General features: G+C 50.2%; 1 protein-coding gene across 2 annotated transcripts in view; it reads right to left on the reverse strand.

The window, feature by feature from the left end:
- Positions 1 to 22,302, reverse strand: part of SPTBN4 (spectrin beta, non-erythrocytic 4) — a gene marked incomplete at both ends in the record, with an annotated part of 108,720 nt that overhangs the window by 4,216 nt on the left and 82,202 nt on the right. The window contains 10 exons of one of the 2 annotated variants that reach the window (XM_080704410.1): positions 238 to 307; positions 1,642 to 2,261; positions 3,398 to 3,594; positions 3,954 to 4,038; positions 4,133 to 4,271; positions 12,373 to 12,617; positions 15,984 to 16,364; positions 17,481 to 17,685; positions 18,590 to 18,720; positions 18,810 to 19,088. In XM_080704410.1, coding sequence (XP_080560536.1) covers positions 238 to 307; positions 1,642 to 2,261; positions 3,398 to 3,594; positions 3,954 to 4,038; positions 4,133 to 4,271; positions 12,373 to 12,617; positions 15,984 to 16,364; positions 17,481 to 17,685; positions 18,590 to 18,720; positions 18,810 to 19,088 — 2,352 coding nt within the window. Of the gene's footprint in view, positions 1 to 234; positions 308 to 1,641; positions 2,262 to 3,397; positions 3,595 to 3,953; positions 4,039 to 4,132; positions 4,272 to 12,372; positions 12,618 to 15,983; positions 16,365 to 17,480; positions 17,686 to 18,589; positions 18,721 to 18,809; positions 19,089 to 22,302 lie in introns of both variants that reach the window. The other variant, XM_080704409.1, reaches the window with a different exon arrangement.

The raw sequence follows: 22,302 nt of genomic DNA on the forward strand, positions 1-22,302 counted from the left end.
AGGGCAGATGCGTTTGTGTGCATGTGGAGGGGAGATGGGGGTCAGTGGTCCCACCTTTCTAAGGGAACTTTCAGATGGGGGAGGGGGTTATTTCGGATCCTAGGAGTCCATGCTAACTTGCAGGGTCCAGGTAGGGGGGATGGGTGTAGGGCTAGGCACTGGTGGCTTCTGAGATCCTGACTTTGGCTCTGAGAAGGATCCCCATGCCCCCACCTGTCCTTTGGCTCGACTTACCACCCCAACAGGAAGCCCTGGGCCTGCCTCTTTCTCCTGCAGCTGCTCCACAATGTCAGCCAAGGTGGCCTTCCTGGGGGAGGAGGAACAGAAAGGCCAATGGAACTAGGGCACTTTTTTTTTTTTAATTTGTGGTACTGAGGATGGAACCCAGGGGCATTCTACCTCCAAGCTACACCCCCAGTCACTATATATATATATATATATATAGTCTGGGGATGGAACCCAGGGGCATTTGACCTCCGAGCTATACCCCCTGCCCTATTTTTTATTCTTTATTTTGAAACTGGGTTTCACTAAGTTGTGAGGGCCTCACTAAGTAGCTGAGGCTGTCTGCGAACTATGATCCTCCGGTCTCAGCCTCTCGAATGCTGGGATTATAAGTGTGCGCCACCACACCCAGCTTCCTATATTTTTCATTCTTTATTTTGAAACAGGGGTCTCACTGAGTTGCAAGTAGCTGAGGCTGTCCGCTAACCTCAAACTTCCTAACTCAGCCTCCCAAGTACTGGGATTACAAGCATGTGCCACCACGCCTGGCTAGGGCGCCTTCTCCCAGGGACCCGCCTGACTGAGCCTCCACCCCTTGGCCTGAAATGCCAGGTCCCTGCCCACTTCCCAGATGTCTCCTGAACACCCTGGGTGTTCCATCTGCTAGGGGATGGAATCTCTCTCTCTCCCCCTTTAACTTTAAAGCAGCACAAAGGCAAACTGGTGGCTTCATGCCTTGACCATCCTGTCACCCTTCACTGGATCACCACTGCTGACACGCCTGTTTCCCCAGTGGGCTGTGAGCTCCGTGAAGGCAGGGCTGGTACTGGTTTGGTCACTGCCCTCCCCAGCACATGCCAGGCACCAAGTGGACACTCAGCAAATGTTCATGACATAGGAACTGCTTAAAGGGTCAGGAAATCATCTCCCATCCTCTTTCTGGGGACAAAGCCAGTGGGACTGATATTCACACTGCACTCGCGTTAACTCAGAATTCTGAAAGGCCTGGGCTCCAGGCCTGGTTGATCCAGGCTGAGTGACTGGCCCTTTGTGCCTCAGCTGCCCTCTCCATACCGTGGAGATGACAACAGCTCCCCCCGCCCCACTACATAATGCTGTTGAAAGAGATGTCATAAAAGATCTCTCCAGCCAGGTGACTTCCGCCACAGTGAAGACAACAATGTCCGGGGGACTGAGAGCGCCTGCCCCCGGAGGAAAGCCCTCTGCCTTTTCGTTTGGCAGGAAGAGCTGTCCTTGTGGGACAATGGGCTTTTCTCTTAGCCTCTTTCTGCCTCAGTTTACACCGCTGCTAGGTGGGGACCAAGGCGGCGTCTCGCCTCCTAGGCAGGGCGAGCCCAGAAGTCCCACCGCTGCGCCGGCTCCGCTCCCCTCCCTCCCTGGCCACCCGGGGCTCACCCCTTGACCAGGTCTCCTCTGATGGGCGTCTCCTGCTCGCTGGACTCCTGCCGCTCCAGCCTCCGCTCGCGCCGCTCGCGCCGCCGCTCCATCTGCTCGTAGCGGCCCAGGGTGAGGCTGTGCGCCGCCTCGTGCTCCGTCGACTCCTGCCGCTCGGACCGCCGCCTCCGCGAAGCCTCCTCGGGGTGATCGGCCGACTCCTGGCGCTCCGGCCGCCGCCTCCGGGGCAGCTCCTCCGCGCGATCCGCCGACTCCTGGCGCTCCGGCCGGGGCCGCGCCTGCTCCGCCGCCGCGGGGGTCCCGGGGGTCTCCGCCGTGTCCTCCGACGCCGCCGGAGGGGCCGTGGGCTCCACCCTCCCGGGGATCTCCGGCAGCCGGTCAATGCGGGGCTGGAGGCGCTCGGGCTTGAGCTCCTGGCGCACGTACCCCACCCGGGTCCGCACCTCGGCTGACAGCGTGTCCGAGGCCCGGCGGGCCAAGGGCTCCAAGCCCCTGTCATAGCCCCCTGGTCGCAATAGGGGGGCCGCCTTAGCCGCCAGTTCTGTGGGGTCCCCAAAGAACTTGCGTCCCAGCAGCGGGGTGGGTGGCTGCTTGCTTTGTTCCGCCTTGAGCTTCTCAATCTGAGGATGGAGGGACCAGGGTCAGTGTGCGGGAGGGCACACCACTCATTAGTCCCGGGAAGCAGCAGAGTTGTCTAGGCCCTGCCTAACTAGGTCCTATTCCTCTGCTAAGCACCTACTGCTCTCGTAGGAATTGGCTAAACCATCACTTTTTCTGGGTGCATTTCTGAAACCCACTTCTTTTTTTTTTTTTTTTTAACTAGCGGTAGAAGGCAGGGGCCTCTACCACTTGAGCGAAATCCTCAGCCCTTTCTATTTCTTATTTTGAGACAGTGTCTTGCTAAATTGCCTAGGCTGGCCTCAAACCTGAAATTCTTCTGCCTCAGTTTCGGATAATGGGTATTAGCTGTCATGGAGAGCTTCCTCCTCCTCCCTGGACCTCAAGATTTATTACAATGGTCTCTTCACCTCCGTGTGTGTGTGTGTGTGTGTGTGTGTGTGTGTGTGTGTGTGATTGAACCTATGGGCATTCTACCTCTGAGCTACACCCCCAGTCCTATTTTTTATTCTTTATTTTGAAACAGGATCTCACTAAGTTGCAGAGGGCCCAAGTAGCTGCAGTTGTTCTTAAACCCTCGATCCTCCTGTCTCAGCCTCCCAAGTACTGGGATCACAAGCCTGCGCCACCATGTCTGGCTCCTAGTTTATTTTGAAATAGGGTATTGCTAAATTGCTGACAGCCTTGCTAAACTGATGAGGCAGGACTCAAACCAGCAATCCCGTCTCAGTCTCCCAAGTACTGGGATTACAGGTGTGTACCACCACACCCAACCACCTTATTCTATAAATCTCAGATGAAACTTCCCCAGGATCTCATGGCCCCTGTGCCTCCCCATCCCAACTCCTATCCCTCTGCTGGTTCTTCCCTACTGCATCCCTGACCTCCTCTGAATTATCACTGTTTAAGTGATAGGTCTGTCCCTGCTCCCCCACCCCAACACCATGGAACCCAACACAGGACTGGGTATCAAATTCAGGTGTGTGTGTGTGTGTGTGTGTGTGTGTGTGTGTGTGCACGTGTGTGTATTATGTGAAAGGAGAAGAGAGAGGGGGAAGAGGGGGAGAGAGAGAGAAAGAGAGGCACACACGCAGGGGGATGGGTGTAGAGACCACGGGGCAGGGTCTGGGGTGCAGACCGTTGTGAGGCGCCGCAGAGAGCTGAACCTCTCTTCCCAGGCCGCAGCGGCCTTGCGGAAGGCCTCGTGTCTCCGGATGAGCTGCTCCACCTCATCCACGCTGCTCCCCAGCTCCCGGCTCTGCAGAAGTGGCTCCTGGGCTGTCAGCCAGGCGTCGGCCACCACCGCCTCCTGGGCAAACTGGTGCACTTCCAGCACTGGAGGCAGGCATGCAGGGTAAGGGCACTGGGGCACCTGAGGGCCCTTCCTGGGGCAGCAGCTATCTTCTCTGGCCTTCCACACACCCTGGCTCCCCCCGCCCCAGCCCTGACCACTCTGGACTCTGCAGGAATGACAGGGGCTGAGGCACTTTCTGAAGGTACCAGTTCCTCTCCTAGGTGTCTGCCACCAGGGACTCAGTGGCAAGGCACCCCTCGTGCACCCTCCCAGGCCCTCATGACTGCTCCTGGGACCTGGGATGGCATGCAAAACATGCTCATGCCATCCTCGGGGCCTTGGCCAGGCATGCAGAGCTGTTCTCATGTCCTTGAGCCACACATGTCTGGGCCCCACTCACTCTGCTGCAGCCACTCCCAGTGGCGGTCCCACTTGTCCGACACTTCCTCCTTCCTGGTTCCCAGCTTGTCCAGCTGTGCCTGGATCTGGGCACGGTGGGTGGGTAGGAGGGGCATCAGGGGTGGCTCTCACCCCAGTGTGCCTGGGGGGCACAGCAGAACTCCCGGGGCCTCTCCCCACCTCATCAGCCATGGCACTTTTGTTGAGCAGCAGAGAGCGCCCCAACTCCTGGCAGGCGGTCAGCTCAGGAACCCTCGCCTCCAGCTCAGTCTTCAGGCCCTGGTGGTAGTTCATGAGCACCTCCACGGACGACACATCTCTGCAGTGGGCAGCGGCAGGGATCGGAGTCACAGGCAGCCACCCTTGGCCCTCCCCATATATGCAGGTCCTTGAAATGCTGCCGCCAGCTCCCCTGAGACTCCTTCCACACATCTCAGGACACCTATTTACTAAGGCCAAGCCCAGAGGGTCCAAGGTCTCCCTTAAATCAATGATTCCACCTTTCCAAGATGTCAACATCTCACACTTTTATGATCCTAAGATTCCAATATTTCTTTTCTTTTCCATTTATTATTTATTTATTTATTTGTGGTCTGGGGATTGAATCCAGAAGTGTTCTACCTCCCCCAACACTATTTTTTATTCTTTATTTTGAAACAGGGTTTCACTAAATTGCAGAGAGCCTCACTAAGTAGCTGAGGCTGTCTGCAAACCTGTGATCCTCTTGTCTCAGCCTCCCAAGCACTGGGATTACAAGCATGGGCCATCATGCCTAGCCCCATGATCCAGTTTCTTTTTTTCTTGTGTTGGGACTGGGGACTGAACCTAGATATGTTCTACCACTAAGCTACACCCTTAGCCATTTTTATTTTTACTTATTTATTTTGAAATATTGACTCAAGTTGCCCAGGCTGGCCTTGAACCTGATATCCTCCTGTCTCAACCTCCCAAGTATTAGGATTATAGGTAGATAGTACTGTGCCTGGCTACATTTTCAAACTGTGTGTGTGGAGAAGGGGAGGCACTAGGTATTGAACCCAGAGGGGTTCTATTCTGAACCCCCCCTTTTTTTTTTAAGAATACTGAGAATTGAACTCAGGGACAGGCTACACTCCAGCCCTAATTTTTATTATGTTTTATTTTGAAACAGGGTCTCACTAAGTTGCTGAGGCTGGCCTCAAACCTGCAATCCTCCTGTCTCAAGTACTGGGATTACAGGCACGTACCAACCATACCCAGCTTAATTTTTCTTTCTATAGATATGCTTCTGAATTTTCCACTAGCCAATGATTCTAACTTCATAAAAGTTTGTATGTTGAAGGCATAATGTCTTTGGTATATTGGGGCAAATGATTTATATTGCTAAATTACATTTTTATTTCCTTTCTTTTACTTAATGTGGTTACAAGATACTGTATGTGTGTGTGGGGGGGTACTGGGGATGGAACCCAGGGGCATTCTACCTCCGAGCTACACACCCAGTCCTATTTTTTCTTTATTTTGAAACAGGGTCTCTCTGAGTTACAAAGGGCCTAAGTAGCTGAGGCTGTCCATGAACCCAGATCCTCCTGTCTCAGCCTCCCAAATGCTGGGATTGCAAGCATGCACCACCATGCCCAGCTACAAGACACTTTTTTGTTGCTGGTACCGGGATTGAACCCAGGACCTCATGCATGCTAGGCAAGTGCTCTACCACTGAACCACAAACTTAGCCCCTACAAGAAACTTTAAAATTATGTATGTGAACCAGGGGTGCGCTTATAATTCTAGTACCTGGGAAGCTGAGACAGGAGGATTGCAGGTTCGAGGACAGCCCCAGCAGTTTAATGAGGCTCTCAGCAACTTAGTGAGCCCCTGTTTCTAAATGTATAAATTGTTCTGGAGATGTAGCTCAGAGGTAGAATGCCTCTCTGGGTTCAACTCCCAGTAACACAAAAAAGTAAAATAGCCTACGCAGTTCACATTTGTGGCTTGAATTATATAGCTATTGCATAGCACCAATCTAAACCATCCTATGTCCAACACAAACCCCAAACTTCCGAAGGCTTCACCAGTTATCAGTTATAGCTTCCTAAGACTTAATGTGTCCAAACTTATTTCAGAAGACCCCATGATCATCATGGATTTCACCATGTCTAGAGGGATCTTTCTGATTCTGCCCCATTCTGCTAATGTGCCCTCTCCTCTCCATCTTGGTAAAGTATTTGTCACTTATTCAAGATGACTCATTCCCTTTCCCTTTGCCCCTGAAAGCAAAACTGTACGCTTAAATTTGGAGGGAGGTACTAGGGATTGCCCAAGGGGCAGTCTATCTCTGAGCTACACGCCAGCCCTTTTTATTTCTTGTTTTGTAACCAGGTCTTACTAGGTTGCTCAGAGTTTTGCTGTGTTTCTGAGGCTGTCCTGGAATTTGCCATCCTTCTGTCTAACCCTACCAAGTATTGGGATTACAGGCATGTGCCACCACACCTGACTTGGACACTTACAAATTTAAAATATATTCTGTGTATCTGGGTGCGGTGGTACGCGCTTGTAATCCCAGCATTTGGGAAGCCCATACAGAAGGATGGCGGTTCACAGAAAGCCTCAGCTACTTAGTGAGGCCCTTTGCAACTCAGTGAGACTGTTCCAAAGTAAAGAATAAGCCGGGTTTGTAATCCCAGCATTTGGGAGGCTGAGACAGGAGGATCTGGGTCGGCGGACAGCCCTTTGCAACTCAGTGAGACCCTGTTTCAAAGTAAAGAATAAAAAGATAGGACTGGGAAGCCAGGCGTGGTGGCGCACGCTTGTAATCTCAGCATTGGAGAGGCTGAGACCGGAGGATCACGGTTCACAGACAGCCTCAGATACTTAGTGAGAGCCTCCACAACTTAGTGAGACCCTGTTTCAAAAAAAAAAAAAGAATAAAAAATAGGGCAGGGGTTGTACCTCAGAGGTCAAATGCCCCTAGGTTCCATTCCCAGACCCGCAAAAAAAAAGAAAAAAAAAAAAAAAAGAAAAAAAGGACTGGAAGCCAGGCATGGCACACACTTGTAACCCCAGCATTTAGGAGGCTGAGACAGAAGGATCTGTTCGCAGACAGCCTCAGCTACTTAGTGAGGCTCACTGGAACTCAGTGAGACCCTGTTTCAAAATAAAGAGTCAAAAATATGGCTGGGGGTGGAACTTGGAGGTAGAATGCCCCTGGGCTCCATCCCCAGTACTGCAAAAACAAAAAATAAGTTAAATAAGTAAATATACTCTGTGGAATGATACAAAACCGGAGCTTTGTTTTAAAAGAACACAGAACAAGTGGAGGAAGAATGAAGAACTGAAGTTAGATCGGCCAAATGCTGGTTATTCAAGCCAGATGATCCCAGTACACATGTGGATTCACTGTGCTGCCATCTCTAATTTTCTTTCTTTTTGGTACTGGGGGTTAATTCCAGAGACATTCTACCTCCAAGCTACATCCCCAGCCCTTTTTTTTTTTTTTTTTTTGTGGTGCTGGGGCTTGAACCCAGAGGCATTCTATCTCCGAGCTACACGCCCAGCCCTATTTTTAACTCTTTATTTTGAAACAGGATCTCACTGAGTTGCAAAGGGCCTCATTAAGTAGCTGAGGCTGTCCGCAAATCATGACCCTCCTGTGTCAGTACTGTGAGATCCTCAGTATGGTGAGATCCCAATCCGAGTACTGGGATTACAAGCGTGTGTACCACCACGCCCGGCTCAGCTCTTTGCCTTGGGTCAGGGTCCTGTTAAATTGCTGAGGCTGTCCTCAAATCCTCCTGTCTCAGCCTCCAAGTACTGAAATTACAGGTGTGTGCTACCAAGCCCAGAATTCATTTCTACCTTTATGTATGTCATATTTAATATTTTCATAATACAAATACATTTTTTTGGTAATGAAAGTTGAGCCCAGGGGCATTCGACCTCTGAGCTACACTCCTAGCCCTCTTGTATTTTTTTTTTTTTTGTAGTACTGGGGTTCCTGGAAACCCTTCTACCTCTGGGCTACACTCTCAGACCTATTTTATATTTTTGTTTGGAAACAGGGTCTCATAAACCAGCGAGGCTGGCTTCGAACCTGCGCGATCCTCCTGTCTCCACCTCCGAAGCGCGGGGATTACAAGCATGTGCCACCACGCCAGGCTTTTTTATACTTTATTTGGAAACAGGGTCTCACTAAGTTGCTGAGAGCCTAAGTAGCTGAAGCTGGCTTTGAACCTATGTGATCCTCCTGTCTCAGCCTCCCAAGTGCTGGGATTACAAGCATGCACCACCATGCCCGGCCTCTCTTGTATATTTTAATACAGGGTCTTGCTAAATTGCTGAGGCTGACCATGAACCTGTAATCCTCCGGTCTTAGTCTCCCAAGTACTAATATTTCAGGTATGTGTCACCACACTGAGTTCATAATAAAAATATTTAATTCCTACACCCAAGGACTCCTCTTCCTCTCTATAGGCAGCACCGTGACCCAAATCACCGTGGCTCTCACCTGGGCCATGGCAGGAGTCTCCTGACTGGTCTGTTTCTACTTTGCCTTCTCCGTCTCAAGTGCACATCATGTCACACCACTGCCTGTTCTAAACTCTCCCAGCTCACCCAGAGAAGGCAAAGTCCCCACCAGCCATGGCCTCCAGCGCTCAGTTGCCTCTCAGGCCTCATTCCCCACCACTTTTACTCTTTCCCAACTCACTCCACACAGTCAGAATGTGCAGATACCAGCAACAGCCACGCCCTCTCGGCATCTGCATTATTATTATTCATGCAGTCCATAGGCAGAATCTCAAAGTGAGAAATAGCCCCGAGAGAAGGTGTGGTCGCTGGCCGAAAGTACTCTCCACTTTTAGATATTCTTTCATAACTATTATTCTTTTAGTATTCTTTTAACTCTCCACATAAATTGCTCCGGTGGTGTAAGATCAGGACTGTGAGAGAAACTGAGTCCGTGGAAAATAAAATTTCTGGTAATTTGTCCAAACCTCTAAATGCCCTTGGCTTTGTTCAGATGGTAAAAGAACTTAAAGATTAGATGCAGTGGTAGCATTCCAGTCAATAATTACAAACGCAGATTTCCTCTCAATCTTTGACCCTCAACCTAATCAATAACTAACCAAGAGGGGGAGGCGACCTGATGCCTCCATTTACCTCTCTTTGTGATCCTGCCCAGATACTGGAAGACAAACGTTGGGTGTAACATCAAAGCAACCCAGTTTATGAGCAACTAATACTGCCCAATACAATGGAGCTGAAGGCTAGGAAGATTCTTGACCTTTACACCCAGTATGAGCCCTGCCCGAGATGGGAAAGGCGCCACGTGGCCAAGGAAAGGATATTGCAAAGGGTCTGGGACAGGAATATGTATTATTTATAAGATGAATAGGTTTCTAATAAGCCTATCATTTGGGGAAAAGTGTTTCACAGCTAAGGAAGTATATCTGACAACTAAATCTAAAAACTACATGGTATTTTTGGTGTTTGTCTGCCAAACTGTGTTGTGAGTTTGCTTAAGCTTTCAGATTTAGAAGGTAAGATGGCAACACCTGAAGAAACTCTATCACATCCACCTGAATCACCACATCTCCCCACACTTGCCATACGGACTGAGCCCTAAAGATGGAAAGTTCCAAAAAAGTCAAAGAAGAATCTCTGAGAGGCCTCCAAGCCCTGGAACTGCCTGTCTGCAAGATCTGGGAGAAGATCCGGAGTTAATCTCTTGAAAGCCAAAAGCCCAGACCAGCCCTTTTTACCTTTGTTTACATGTTATTCACTATTGTTTCACAGTGATTGCATTCACCTCCTTTTCTCTTATTATTAACTTTACTGGTGAAGGGTATAAATTTTTCGGGGTTCTTGTAATAAAGTGTCATTAGCTCAAGAAGCTCTTGTCCATATCAGGTTCTTCCCAAAAGCACCGTCACTAGGAACTTAAAGAAATTTAGTCCCTAGAAGGGAAAGAATCGCTGCAGATAAGAGGCTGCAGTATTTCACTCTATCCTTCCCCATCTTTGCTGAGATTCTCGACCGCAAGTGGACTTGCGCCCCGATTGGACTAAGTTGGCTTTCGGCAAGAATGATTATCCAGCTTTTCGTCAAGCACGCTTAATACAACCCACTTCAGGGCCTTTGCATGTGCCGAACCCACCACCTGGAAACCCTCTTCCTTCCTAAACTTTACCTTACTCACGCAGCATCTCATTTAAGCCTCCACCCAAACATCATCCTCAGAGCAGCCTTGCCAACTGTCTCTCACCTTGTCCCCTTGCATTATTTTATTATTATTATTATTTTGTGGTACTGGGGATGAAACCCAGGGCTTTTTGCCTCTGAGGGACACCCCCAGCCCTAATTTTTTTTCTTTATTTTGAGAAAGTATCTCACTGAGTTGCAAAGGGCCTCACTAAGTAGTAGCTGAGGCTGTCCTTGAACCACATTTCTTGGGTCAGCCTCCCAAATGTTGAGATCACTAGCATGTGCCACCATGCCCACCTCCATTTTCTTTTCTTTTCTTTTTTTTTTTTTTTTTTTTTTTTTGCAGGTCTAGGGATGGAACCCAGGGGCATTCAACCTCCGAGCTACAACCCCTGCCCTATTTTTATTCTTTATTTTAAAACCGGGTCTCACTAAGTTGCAGAGGGCCTCACTAAGTAGCTGAGGCTGTCCGCGAACCGTGATCCTCCAGTCTCAGCCTCCCGAATGCTGGGATTACAAGCGTGCGCCACACAGCCTGGCTCATTTTATTTTTCTCACCAGCACTTCTCACTCTCTGAAATAATACTGGGGGTTGCTTGTTTACTCATTTGTTGCCAGTCTCCCCTCAGAACACAAGCTGCATCAGTGCAGGGGCGTGGCCTGGCTCGCCACCTGGCACACAGCAGGCATTTGCTCAGTGGCAGAGTGCATGCTTGGCATTCGGGAGGCCCTGGGCTCCATCCCTAGCACGAAAAAATACTCGCAAAGTGAATGAACGAAGGCTCAAGTCCCACAAGCACGGAAGCAATGCCACGTGCCCATGCTCTCCAGGTCCTCTGCCGCATGGGCATGCTGCTGGACTCAACCTCCAGCCATGCTGGGAGCTTGACTGGAACCAGCCTGAGTCACTAGCCAACCCCACCCTGTGACCCTCCTGCTGCAGGGTGCAAGGACGATTGGCGATTGGCGGGAGGATCCCAACTGTCTATCCCCACAGGCCAGCCAGGCGTGGTGCCACTATGTGAGCAGGAAGTCAGTGCTTACTAGGTTAAGAGCCTGAGATGCTAACATGGTTTGTTCCGGCTGCTCCTCCACCCTGACCTCCCCTGCCCCGATCCTGGCCTTAACCCTTCCCGTGCTGTGATGTCCCCATGGGGAAAGTAGTAGTGGGCACCTGGGAAGTTCAGAGGGAGGAGGCATCCTCAACACCAGGCCTAGAAGGGGTCTTAAGACACATGAAGTGTCTAGGAGAGTGCCAGGCACCACGGAGGCGCCACACAGGTATTGGCTGTTGTGGTTTTGTGTATGTGTATGGTAAGAGGGATTGAACTCAGGAGCATTCTACCTCCAAGCTATACCCCGCCCACCCCAGACCCCCCTTTTTTTTCTTTTTTCTTTTTGGTGGTACTGGGGTTCCTGGAAACCCTTCTATCTCCAGGCTACACTCCCAGACCTATTTTATATTTTATTTTTGGAAACAGGGTCTCTTAAGCCAGCGCGGCTTAAGAGAACCTATGTGATCCTCCTGTCTCGGTCTCCCAAGCGCGGGGATTACAAGCCTGCGCCACCACACCCGGCCCTTTTTTATTTAATTTTTGGTACCCAGGATTGAACCCAGGGGAATTCTACCTCCAAACTACACCCTGAGCCCTATTTATTATTCTTTATTTTGAAACAGGGCCTCACTAAGTTGTGGAGGGCCTAAATAGCTGAGGCCATCCTTATACCCAGGATCCTATTGTTTCAGCCTCCTAATTACTGGGATTACAAACAAGTGCACTATACCCGGCCTTCTTATTTTTGGTTTGTTTTTTTTTGCAACCCTGGAGGTTGAACCCAGAGCCTCACACATGCTAGGTAAATGCTTCTACCACTAAGTTACATCCCAGAGATTTTGTGTGTATATATATACACATATATATATATATATGTGTGTATATATATATAGTGTATGTGGGGGTACTCAGGATGGAACCTCCAGGGGCATTCCACCTCTGAATTACACCCCAGCCCTATTTTTTATTCTTTATTTTGAAACAGGGCCTCACTAAGTAGCTGAGTGTAGCTACAAACCTGCAATCCTGCTGTTTTAACCTTCCTAGTCCTGGTTAGTTACAGGTTTGCCCTACCATGCCCAGCTCTGCTGTGGTTTCTTAATGGATGGGGCCTGTTGGTGGACTGGGGCCGCTGGGAGACGCTGCCAGAGGCATGTGGGAAGGCCGAGGTGGGATGAGGGGCACCTGGGCTTGTCAGCTGCCCCGATCTGGCCGGCGATGCCGTCCATCCAGGAGAGCAGGTCGCGGGCCTGGCTGTGGAAGCGCAGCGCATCTGCTGTGCAGCTGACGTGCAGGCGGGCGTCCTCGCAGGCTGCCAGCAGCTCCTTCCAACCCTGCAGCACCTCTTGCTCCCGGCTGGCGATGGCCTCGGCGTGCTCACCCGCGTATACCGTCCGCAGCTGGGCCGCGCCCTCCTGCAGCTGCCGAACCTGAGGGGTGAGCCAGGTCGAGCGCCAGCCTCCGCCCCGTGGGGCCCCACCATCCGCCCTGAGGTCCCGTCCAGCCCATCTGCTGCCTGATTTCTCTGCACCTTGCCGGCTTTCTGACTTCTTGCAGACATTCTCCCACATTGCTCTTTGGCAGCGGCCTGAGTCTTCTCTGGTCTACCTGGGTTCTGACTACTTTAGAAAGATCTACACTCAAGTTTCTTTCAGTCCACTGCCTGATTTCTTTTGGCCTTATTTCTCTTTTCTGTTTTCTTTCTTTCTACCTTTTTGTGGGGGGGAGGGTACTAGGGATTGACTTCTTGAGCCCAGGGACATTGTACCTCTGAGCTACAGCCCCAGCCCTATTTTATTCTTTATTTTATTTATTTATTTATTTATTTATTTTTTGGGTGGTACTGGGGTTCCTGGAAGCCCGTCTATCTCCGGGCTACACTCCCAGACCTATTTTATTTTTGGAAACAGGGTCTCCTACGCCAGCGCGGCTGGCTTCAAACCTGCGCGATCCTCCTGTCTCTGCCTCCCAAGCGCGGGGATTACAAGCGTGCGCCACCACTCCCGGCCTATTTTATTCTTTATTTTGAAACAGGGTCCCATTAAGTTGCTAAGAGTCTCACTAAGTTAATGAGGCTGGCCGTGAACTTGCTATCATCCTATCTCAGCCTCCCAAGTACTGGGATTATAGGCACGTACCACCACACATGCTTATGTGTGTGAGAGAGAGAAAACTGAATTGGCAATTGAACCCAGGGGTATACTACCACCGAGGTAGGTAGTATACTCAGCTGTTTTATTTTCCCTTGTAGTATAGAGGATGGAAGCCAGGGGGATTCTACCTCTGAGCTACACCCCCAGCACTATTTTATTTTATTTTATTTTATTTTATTTTATATATATATATATATATTTGGTACTGGGGATGGGACCCAGAGGCATTCTACTTCTGTGCTACACCCCCAGTCCTATTTTATAATTTCTTCTTCTTATTATTATTTTTGGTGGTACTGGGGTTCCTGAAGCCCTTCTACTATGGGCTACACTCCTAGACCTATTTTTTAACTTTTTTATGTGGAAACAGGGTCTCTTAAGCCAGCGAGTCTGGCTCTGAACCAGCGCGATCCTCCTGTCTCCGCCTCCCAATCGCGGGGATTACAAGCGTGCGCCACCACACCAGGCTTTATAATTTATTTGGAAACAGGGTCTCACTAAGTTGCTGAGGCTGGCTTTGAACCCGTGCAATCCTCTTGTCTCAGCCTCCTAAATGCTGGGATTACAAGTGTGTGCCAACACGCCTGGCTTGCACTATTTTTTTATTTTGAAACAGGATCTCACTAGTTTAATGAGAGTTTCACTGTTTACTGAGGCTGTCCTTGAACCTGTGATCCTCCTGTCTCAGCGTACCAATTATGGAGATTAACTGGCAGTCCCACTAGTTGAGAGCTCTATCAGGTGTGTGTGTGTGTGTGTGTGTGTGTGTGTGTGTGTGTGTGTGTGTGTTTGTGTGTGTGCGTGCACGCGTGGTGCTGGGAATTGAACCCAGGGACATTCTACCTCTGAGCTACAACCCCAGCCCTATTTTTTTTTTTTATTTGTGTGTGTGGTACTGGGGATGGAACCCTTCTACCTCCAAGCTACACTCCCAGACCTATTTTATATTTTATTTGGAAACAGGGTCTCTTAAGCCAGCAAGGCTGGCTTTGAACCTGTGCAATCCTCCTGTCTCCACCTCCCAAGCTCAGGGATTACAAGCGTGTGCCACTATGCCCAGCCAGCCCTATTTTTTTATTCTTTATTTTGAAAAAGGGTCTCACTAAGTTGCATAGAACCTCCCTAAGTAGCTGAGGCTGGCCGCAAACTTGCCATCCTCCAATCTCAGCCTCCCAAATGCTGGGAGATTACAAGTGTGCGCCACCACACCCGGCTAGTTTTTTTTTTTTTTTTTTTTTTTTTTTTTTTTTTTTTTTTTTCCAGGCAGGCCCACCTCTATCTTGTTTCAGAGCAGCAACCTGCTATCTCCCAGGAAATCTTTCCACCCTGATGTGTTGGGTATATCCCCCCCCCATTCATTTGAGACCCACTGCCTACTAGTAAACCAGTTCCTTCATAAAGGCTATTCAATTATGGTCCCTCTCCTGCTCAATCCTCCCTCCGACCCTCCCCTCCTCCCCTCCTCCTCCTCCTCCTCCTCCTCCTCCTCCTCCTCCTCCTCCTCTCTCTGTCTCTCTCTCTCTGGCTGGGGATGGAACCCAGGGTCTCCCACATGCTAGGTAGGCACCCCACCACTGAGCTACACATCCCCAGCCCTTCCTACTAGCTCTCCATGCAAATGCTGCTCACTCTATTGGCTCAGCCACCTGTCCTCTTTTCAAGCACCTCCCTCAGTTCTATCAGATCTTCCACTTAATTCCTACCTCTCAGCCCCATTTCTGACAGTCATCTGTATGATCTATAAAAATAATTGTCAAGACCAGGCGTGGTGGCACATGCTTGTAATCCCCATACTTGGGAGGCTGAGACAGGAGGATCGCAGGTTCAAGTACAGCTTCAGCTACTTACTGAGGCCATCTGCAACTTAGTGAGACCTTCTTTCAAAATAAAGAATAAAAAAATAGGGCTGGGGGTGTAGCTTGGAGGTAGAATTCCCAGTAACACAAAAATGAATAATAATAATTGTCAAACGTCAGCCTCCCTTTAGACCTGTAGCCCAGTTCCCTTCAGTCCTGTTGTTTGACTTTTCTTAGGCCTTGATTTTTCTTTGGGTTTATTTCCATCTGATTTCTCAGATCTGCCTCCCAGTTCCTCTCAGACCCGCTCCCTGGTTTCTATTAGCTCTCTTGCTTTTTCCATGACATCCTCTGCTATCAAATTAACTTCAGAGCTGGGATGTAATTCAGAGGTAGAGCACTTGCTTAGCATGTGCAGAGTCCTGGGTTCAAGCTCTAACACCGCAAACAAAAAATGACTAGACAAATTTTTAAAAATCATGGTTCCTACCACAGACCTGCTGTCTTTTAACACACAGCCCAATTTCTCCTAGCTCTCTCAAATTTGCATTTAAATCCTCCATCCAAATAGACCAGGCTGGCATCTTGCGACCACTGTCTAATCACCATTAGAAACATCATGCAATGTCCACCAGCCCTACTGTATCCCTTTTTTCTGTTATTACCATGTACTTGTAATCAGTCCATTTTCTATCTGCCCCATTACCTAATTTCTTCCTGTCTGCTTTCTACCTGTCCTGCTGCCTACTGCCCACCCGTTCCACAGCCTGACTTATCTGCTCTGCTGCCCACATCCCTCCCATGCTGTCCGGGCCCTCCCTCCAGGCCCCACGGTGACGGCGCCCACCTGGGACACGAGGAGCTGCAAATCGTGCTCAAAGGCCCGCAGGGTCCGCTGCATGGAGCTGGCACTGGGTCTCGGCTCAGGTGGCGCGGTCAGGCGGGGCAGCCGCCTCCGCTTCTCCTCGATCTGCCCTTGAAGCTCTCGCGCGTCGCTGAAGAACTTATGCAGCTCCCGAGAGGCGGCCAGCAGCTGGGCCCGAGTACCCATGAGCTCCAGCAGCTCGGCCCAGGCCTCGTTCAGTCCGTCCTTCCACTCGGCCATGGTGGCTGCTGCCGTGTGGCCGCACTCAATCAGCTCGTCCACCATCTGGTTCACGGCCGCCAGCCGCTCCCGCCCCGCCGTGCCTGTCTCACTGGCGAACTCTGAGAATTTCTCCTGCAGCACCTGCCACCGGGACGTGGGGGGCAAAGCAAAGTGGGCAAAGGTGCTGCGTTCGCCAGCTCCCTCCCGTCTGCTATCTTGTGGCAGGTAGGGGTCATGAAGTAAAGCTTCATAATAAACATTGTACCTAACACTGAACACTTAGCAGCAATAACAAACAATAATTGAAGCAACAATAAAATATTTTATATATATATATATATATGGTGTGTGTGTGTGTGTGTGTGTGTGTGTGTGTGTGTGTGTGTGTGTGTTACTGGAAATTGAATGCATGGACATTCTACCTCTGAGCTACACTCCAAGCCCTTTTTAATTATTTTATTTTTTTTGTGTGTGTGTGACACTGGGGATTGAGTCCAGGGATGTTCTTCTTTGGAGCTACACCCCAGTCCTATTTTATTTTTATTTGGAAACAGTTTTAATGCAAGTCTCATTACCTGCTGAGGCTGTCCTCAAACCTGCAATCCTACTGTTTCAGCCTCCCAAGTACTGGGATTAAAAGTATGCATCACCATGTCCATCTTATTATTATTATTATCATCATCATCATTATTATTATTTGCAGTACTGGAGGTTGAACCCAAGGGCATTCTACCTCTGAGCTACACCCCCAGTCCTATTTTATTCTTTATTTTGAAACTGCCTAAGTAGCTGAGGCTGGCCGCGAACCCACAATCCTCCTGTCTCAGCCTCCAAAGTACTGGGATTACAAGTGTGAGCCCGCCTTGCCAGCTTATTATTTTTATTTATTTTGTGTGGTACTGGGAATTGAGCCCAGGGGCATTCTACCTGTATTTTATTTTTTATTTTGAAACAGGGTCTAAGTTGTTGAGGCTGTCTGTAAACCTTCAATCCTCCTGTCTCAGCCTCCCACATACTGGTATTATAGGCATGCATCTCCATACCTGGCGTAATAGAGTATTAAGAACTAACCCAGTGCTGGGCACTGAGTGTGCCGCCCAGGATTCTAAGTGCTTTATGTTAATTCATTTGTCTCACAACAGAGCCATGAAGTAGCTCTAGTATTATCCTCATGCTACCAGTGGGGAAACAAGCCCCAAGAGCACTAGTAGCATACACAGTGGCTGTGGCATCACTGTCCTTCCTAACAGTGCTTACCGAGACGTGCTCGAAGTCCTGGCCGAGCTCCGGGGAACCGGCCACCACCTCCTTCTCCGCAATCCAGTGCTCCAGCTCGTCCACCTGGCGGCTGAGCTGGTACAGCCAGTACTGCTGCTCCAGGCCCACCCTCCGTTCCTCCCCCAGCTCCTTGAGTGCCACGTACAGACGGTCCACCTGAGACTGCCGCCGGCTGATCTGCTCGCTGATGGAAGACAGGAGGGGCAAGAACAGAGACCCCGAGACTGCTGGGGCAGACCTACGACCTCCTAATCTCCCCCTCCCAGAGCAGGGCTGTGCTTCCCCTGAATCTTCAGGGGAGCCTTGCTGCTCAGCTTCCCTTTGGACGGACTGTTTTCTGTCTAGGATGCAGTGGGCCCTGTACTCAGAGGAAGCTCTGCTCCAAAGCGTGGTAAGCTCAACCCCACCCCAGGCTTGCCCAGTTTCTTTAGGGTGTGTGTGTGTGTGTGTGTGTGTGTGTGTGTGTGTGTGTTGTACTGGGGGTGGAACCCAGGGGCTTTCTACCTCCAGGCTATACTCTCAGACATATTTTATACTTTATTTGGAAACAGGGTCCCACTAAGTTGTCGAGAGCCTCACTAAGTAGCTGAGGCTGGCTCTGAACCCGTGCGATTCTCCTGTCTCAGCCTCCCAAGTGCTAGGATTACAAGCGTGTGCCACCACGCCCGGCTAGATTTTGTCTTTTTGACCTTTCACCCACTTTCTATCTTTGGTCCTTGAAGTGGGTAAAGTTTCAACAGCTGCCTTCAGTGCCCAACCACTCTGCCCACCTTCAGCCTCAATCTCCAGACGCCCTGGCACATGGTCCTGCTCAGAGCCTCTCTTAGGTCTCATCTCTGGGCCAGGCCTCTCACCAGGCAGGAAGGCCCTGGCCCCTCCTGGCTAGGACTTCTCTCAGTCCCAGAAATCACCTTCTCCTTTACACCCAGGAGGCCACTCACCACACTCAATCCCAGTGTTCCTGGCCCCACCCTCTCAACCATCAACGGCCGATGCCCCTTCATGCTGGTGACACCCAATGACCCAAACCCGGGGACTCCGGCACACGGGCCCTTCCACCCCCAAGGCCCCGCCCCCGCCCCGCCCACCTGTCCGGGTGCCCCATCTCCAGCAGCGCCCGGCACTGGCGCGACAGCTGCGCGATGCTTTCCTCGTAGTTCTCCACGCCCTGCTCCAGCTGCAGGTGCTTCTTGAGCAGCTGCAGGGTGCTCTGTTCGTCCTGGGGGCACACGGCGCCCGCGATGAAGCAGCAGCGGCCGGCCCCGGGCTCCGGTGCCCCCAGACCCCGAGCCCCCAGCCCGGGCGCACCTTGCCCTTGTCCTCACTCATCATGAGCAGCTCCTGCTCGCCCAGCCACGCTTCCACCTCCGCCACGTCGAAGTAGTACTGCTCCACCTGGAAGGCGGCGTCCAGCACCTGCTGCCGCCGGTCGGCCGCCTCCCGCAATCCGGCCCAGGCGCTCTGCAGCTGCTCCAGGCCGCGGCGCACGGCCTCGGCCTCGGGGCTGCGCAGCGACGCCAGCGCGCCTGCACGCTCCAGCACCTCCTCCAGGCGCGGCCCGTGCGCCTGGATCTCCCGCCGCAGACCCTGCGGGTGGGAAAGTCAGGGTGGAGGGGGCGTGCGGCGACCCGCAAGGCCGTGCCTCTGCAGCTAACAGCCAGCCTCAGATCGCTTACCGCGCTGGGACCACCGAGGCATTTTACCCTTGCTCACTCAGTCACACCATCGCCCAAGTAGCTAACAAAACGTGGCAGGTCTTGGCTCCAGAGACGCCTCGAACCAAGAAGTTTGGAAACAAAAGGACCCAATGGTTAAAATACACACTGAAAGCTGGCTGTGGCTGTGGCACAGGCCTGTAATCCCAGTACTTGGGAGGCTGAGACAGGAGGAGCACAGGTTCACAGCCAGCCTCAGCAACTTGGGCTGTCATCAATTTAGCAAGACCCTGTCTCAAAAACAAAATGAAACAAAAACAAAACAAAACAAAAAAAACCCCACAAAAATAGGGCTGGGGTATACCTTGGAGGTAGACTGCCCCTGGGTTCAATCCTCAGACACACACAAGCACATGTATGCACACAAGCCTGAGTTACTCTAGCTGCTTAGAGGTGAGGTATAATTTATATGTAGTCTGCCCCCCATAGCTCTGGGTTCTGCATCCCTGCATTCAACCTACTGTAGGGGGAAAAAAAAAATATATATATATATATATATATATATATATATATATATATATTTTTTTTTTTTTCATGGTACTGGGGTTCCTGGAAGCCCTTCTACCTCCGGGCTACACTCCCAGACCTATTTTTACATTTTTATTTGGAAACAGAGTCTCCTAAGCCAGCGCGCATGGCTGGCTTCGAACCTGCGCGATCCTCCTGTCTCTGCCTCCCAAGCGCGGGGATTACAAGCATGCGCCACCACGCCCGGCACGGATGAAAATATTCTAAGCCAGGCATGGTGCCATGCACCTGTAATCTCAGTTCTTGAGAAGCTAAAATAGGAGGATCGCAGGTTGGAGGGCAGCCTCAGCAAGAAATGAGACCCACATCTACCTGGTAAAACCCTGTTTCCAAATAAGAAATAAAATAAGATTATCTGGCTGGGAGTTGTAGCTCAAAGGTAGAATGCCTCTGGGTTCAATCCCTAGACAGACCACACACACACACACACACACACACACACACACACACACACAGGAAATATTCTGGGGAGGGAATAGAATGCATTTGTACTGAACATATGCAGATTTTTTTCTTCTCATGTGCATAATAACTATATGCACAGCACTAATACTGCATATGACATTATGAGCCATCTAGATGTGGCTTGAAGTATATGGGTCAGGGGGGCACAGTGGTTCAGGCCTGTAATCCCAGTAACTCAGATGACTGAGACAGGAAGATCTCAAGTTACAGGCCAGCCTTGGTAAATTACCGAGACCCTGCCTCACAATAAAATAAGAGTTGGGGGTGAGCCGGGCGTGGTGGGGCACACCTGTAATCCCAGCACTTGGGAGGCTGAGACAGGAGGATCGCACAGGTTCGAAGCCAGCCTCAGCTACTTAGTGAGGTTCTCAGCAATTTAGTGAGACCCTGTTTCCAAATAAAATACAAAATATGTCTGGGAGTATAGCCTGGAGGTAAAAAGTCCCTGGGTTCCACCCCCAGTACCACCAAAAAAAAAAAAAAAAAGAAAAAAAAGTGGTAGGAGTGCCTCTGGGTTCAATCCCCATTACTACAAAAATAAATAATAAAGTATATGAGAGGATGTGTATAAATTTTATGTAAATACTACCCCAGTTTACACAAGGGACTTGATTATCCACAGATATTTTTCTATAGGGGGGCCAGGAACCAATCCCTTGTAGCTACTGAGGTAGGATTATATAGTGAAGTGTGCAACTCTCAGGTGTATAGCTCAACACATTTTTACACGTGCATACTCCAGTGTACCCAGATGGAGACACAGAACACCTCCATCTCCCCAGAAGGCTCCCTCAACCATCTCTGTACTTGCTGAGTACCTTAGTTAACTTCCCAAGTGACTCAGTTTCCCCAGCCAGTAAATGGAAATACCCACCAGTACTTCCTGAGTGCCGGCTCCCTGCCAGGTGCCTCGCTAAGCAAGGGCTCCGCACAATATAGTTACAAACCTCTTCCTCACTCCGATCCTACCAACATTTTCCTTCTCATGCTACAGATGAGGAAACTAGGCACAGAGAAAGCGAAGAACCTGCCGGAGTTGGATGGCTAGTGGTGGCCTGGGAATAACTGCCAGGTGATAAATTATGACCCACTTAGGACTATGTCTGGCTCAACCAATATCAGCTTGGACTATCTGTTCAGCAGCCGACAGATCCGGCGCACTCCCCGAACACACAGCTGAGCTCTCCCCATTGTAAGCACTGAGTACACGCTATCAGGTTTCCTCAACTGTGAGTGATGAACCAGTTCTGTTTGTTCCCAACACTGTCAATATCCAATAGTGTTTTCATCAGAGAGAAAAGCAAAATCTAAGCAAGACGCCAGTCTCTTAAAGAATGCCATTTAGTGTGGCATAATTGTGCACTTCCCAAAGTAATACAAGGGCTCACCTTCCCAACATCCTTTGGTGCTGAATTCACCCAACTTGTGTTTTGTAGGAAAATAACACTACTACCTTATAGAGCTGTCAAGGGGATTGAATGATAAGCATGACCCTCACTACAGTACCTCTTTTGGGGGTCACTAGATATTGAACTCAGGAGCATTCTGTCTCTGAACGAAACTCCCACACTCCCAGCCTGTGTGTGTGTGTGTGTGTGTGTGTGTGTGTGTGTGTGTGTGTGAGAGAGAGAGAGAGAGAGAGAGAGAGAGAGAGAGAGAGAGAGAGAGATTGAACCCAGGACGTCCTATCTGTAAGCTACATCCCCAGCCCTCTTATCTTTTATTTTGAAACAGGGTCTCACTAAGTTGCATAAGGCCTCGGTTGCTAAGGCTGGCTGTGAACCTGTGATTCTCCTGTCTCAGCCTCCCAAATTACTGGGATTACAAGTGTGCACCATCATGCCTGTTCCCCAGCCTTTTTTTTTAATTTTTATTTTTGAAACAGGGTCTTGCTAGGTTTCTGAGGCTGGCTGCAAACCTGCAACCCTCCTGTCTCAGCCTCCTGTGTACTGGAATTACAGAGGCATGTGCCACCATGCCCTGCTCATATTCAGTCTTTCTTTTTCTCAGTAATGGGGATGGAAACTAGGGGCATTCTACCCTCTGATCTACACCCCCAGCTCTATTTTTTATTTTTTATTTTATTTTTTTGT

The sequence above is a fragment of the Muscardinus avellanarius genome (genome assembly GCF_963383645.1).
Source record: "Muscardinus avellanarius genome assembly, chromosome: 10".
Classification (NCBI taxonomy): domain Eukaryota; kingdom Metazoa; phylum Chordata; class Mammalia; order Rodentia; family Gliridae; genus Muscardinus; species Muscardinus avellanarius.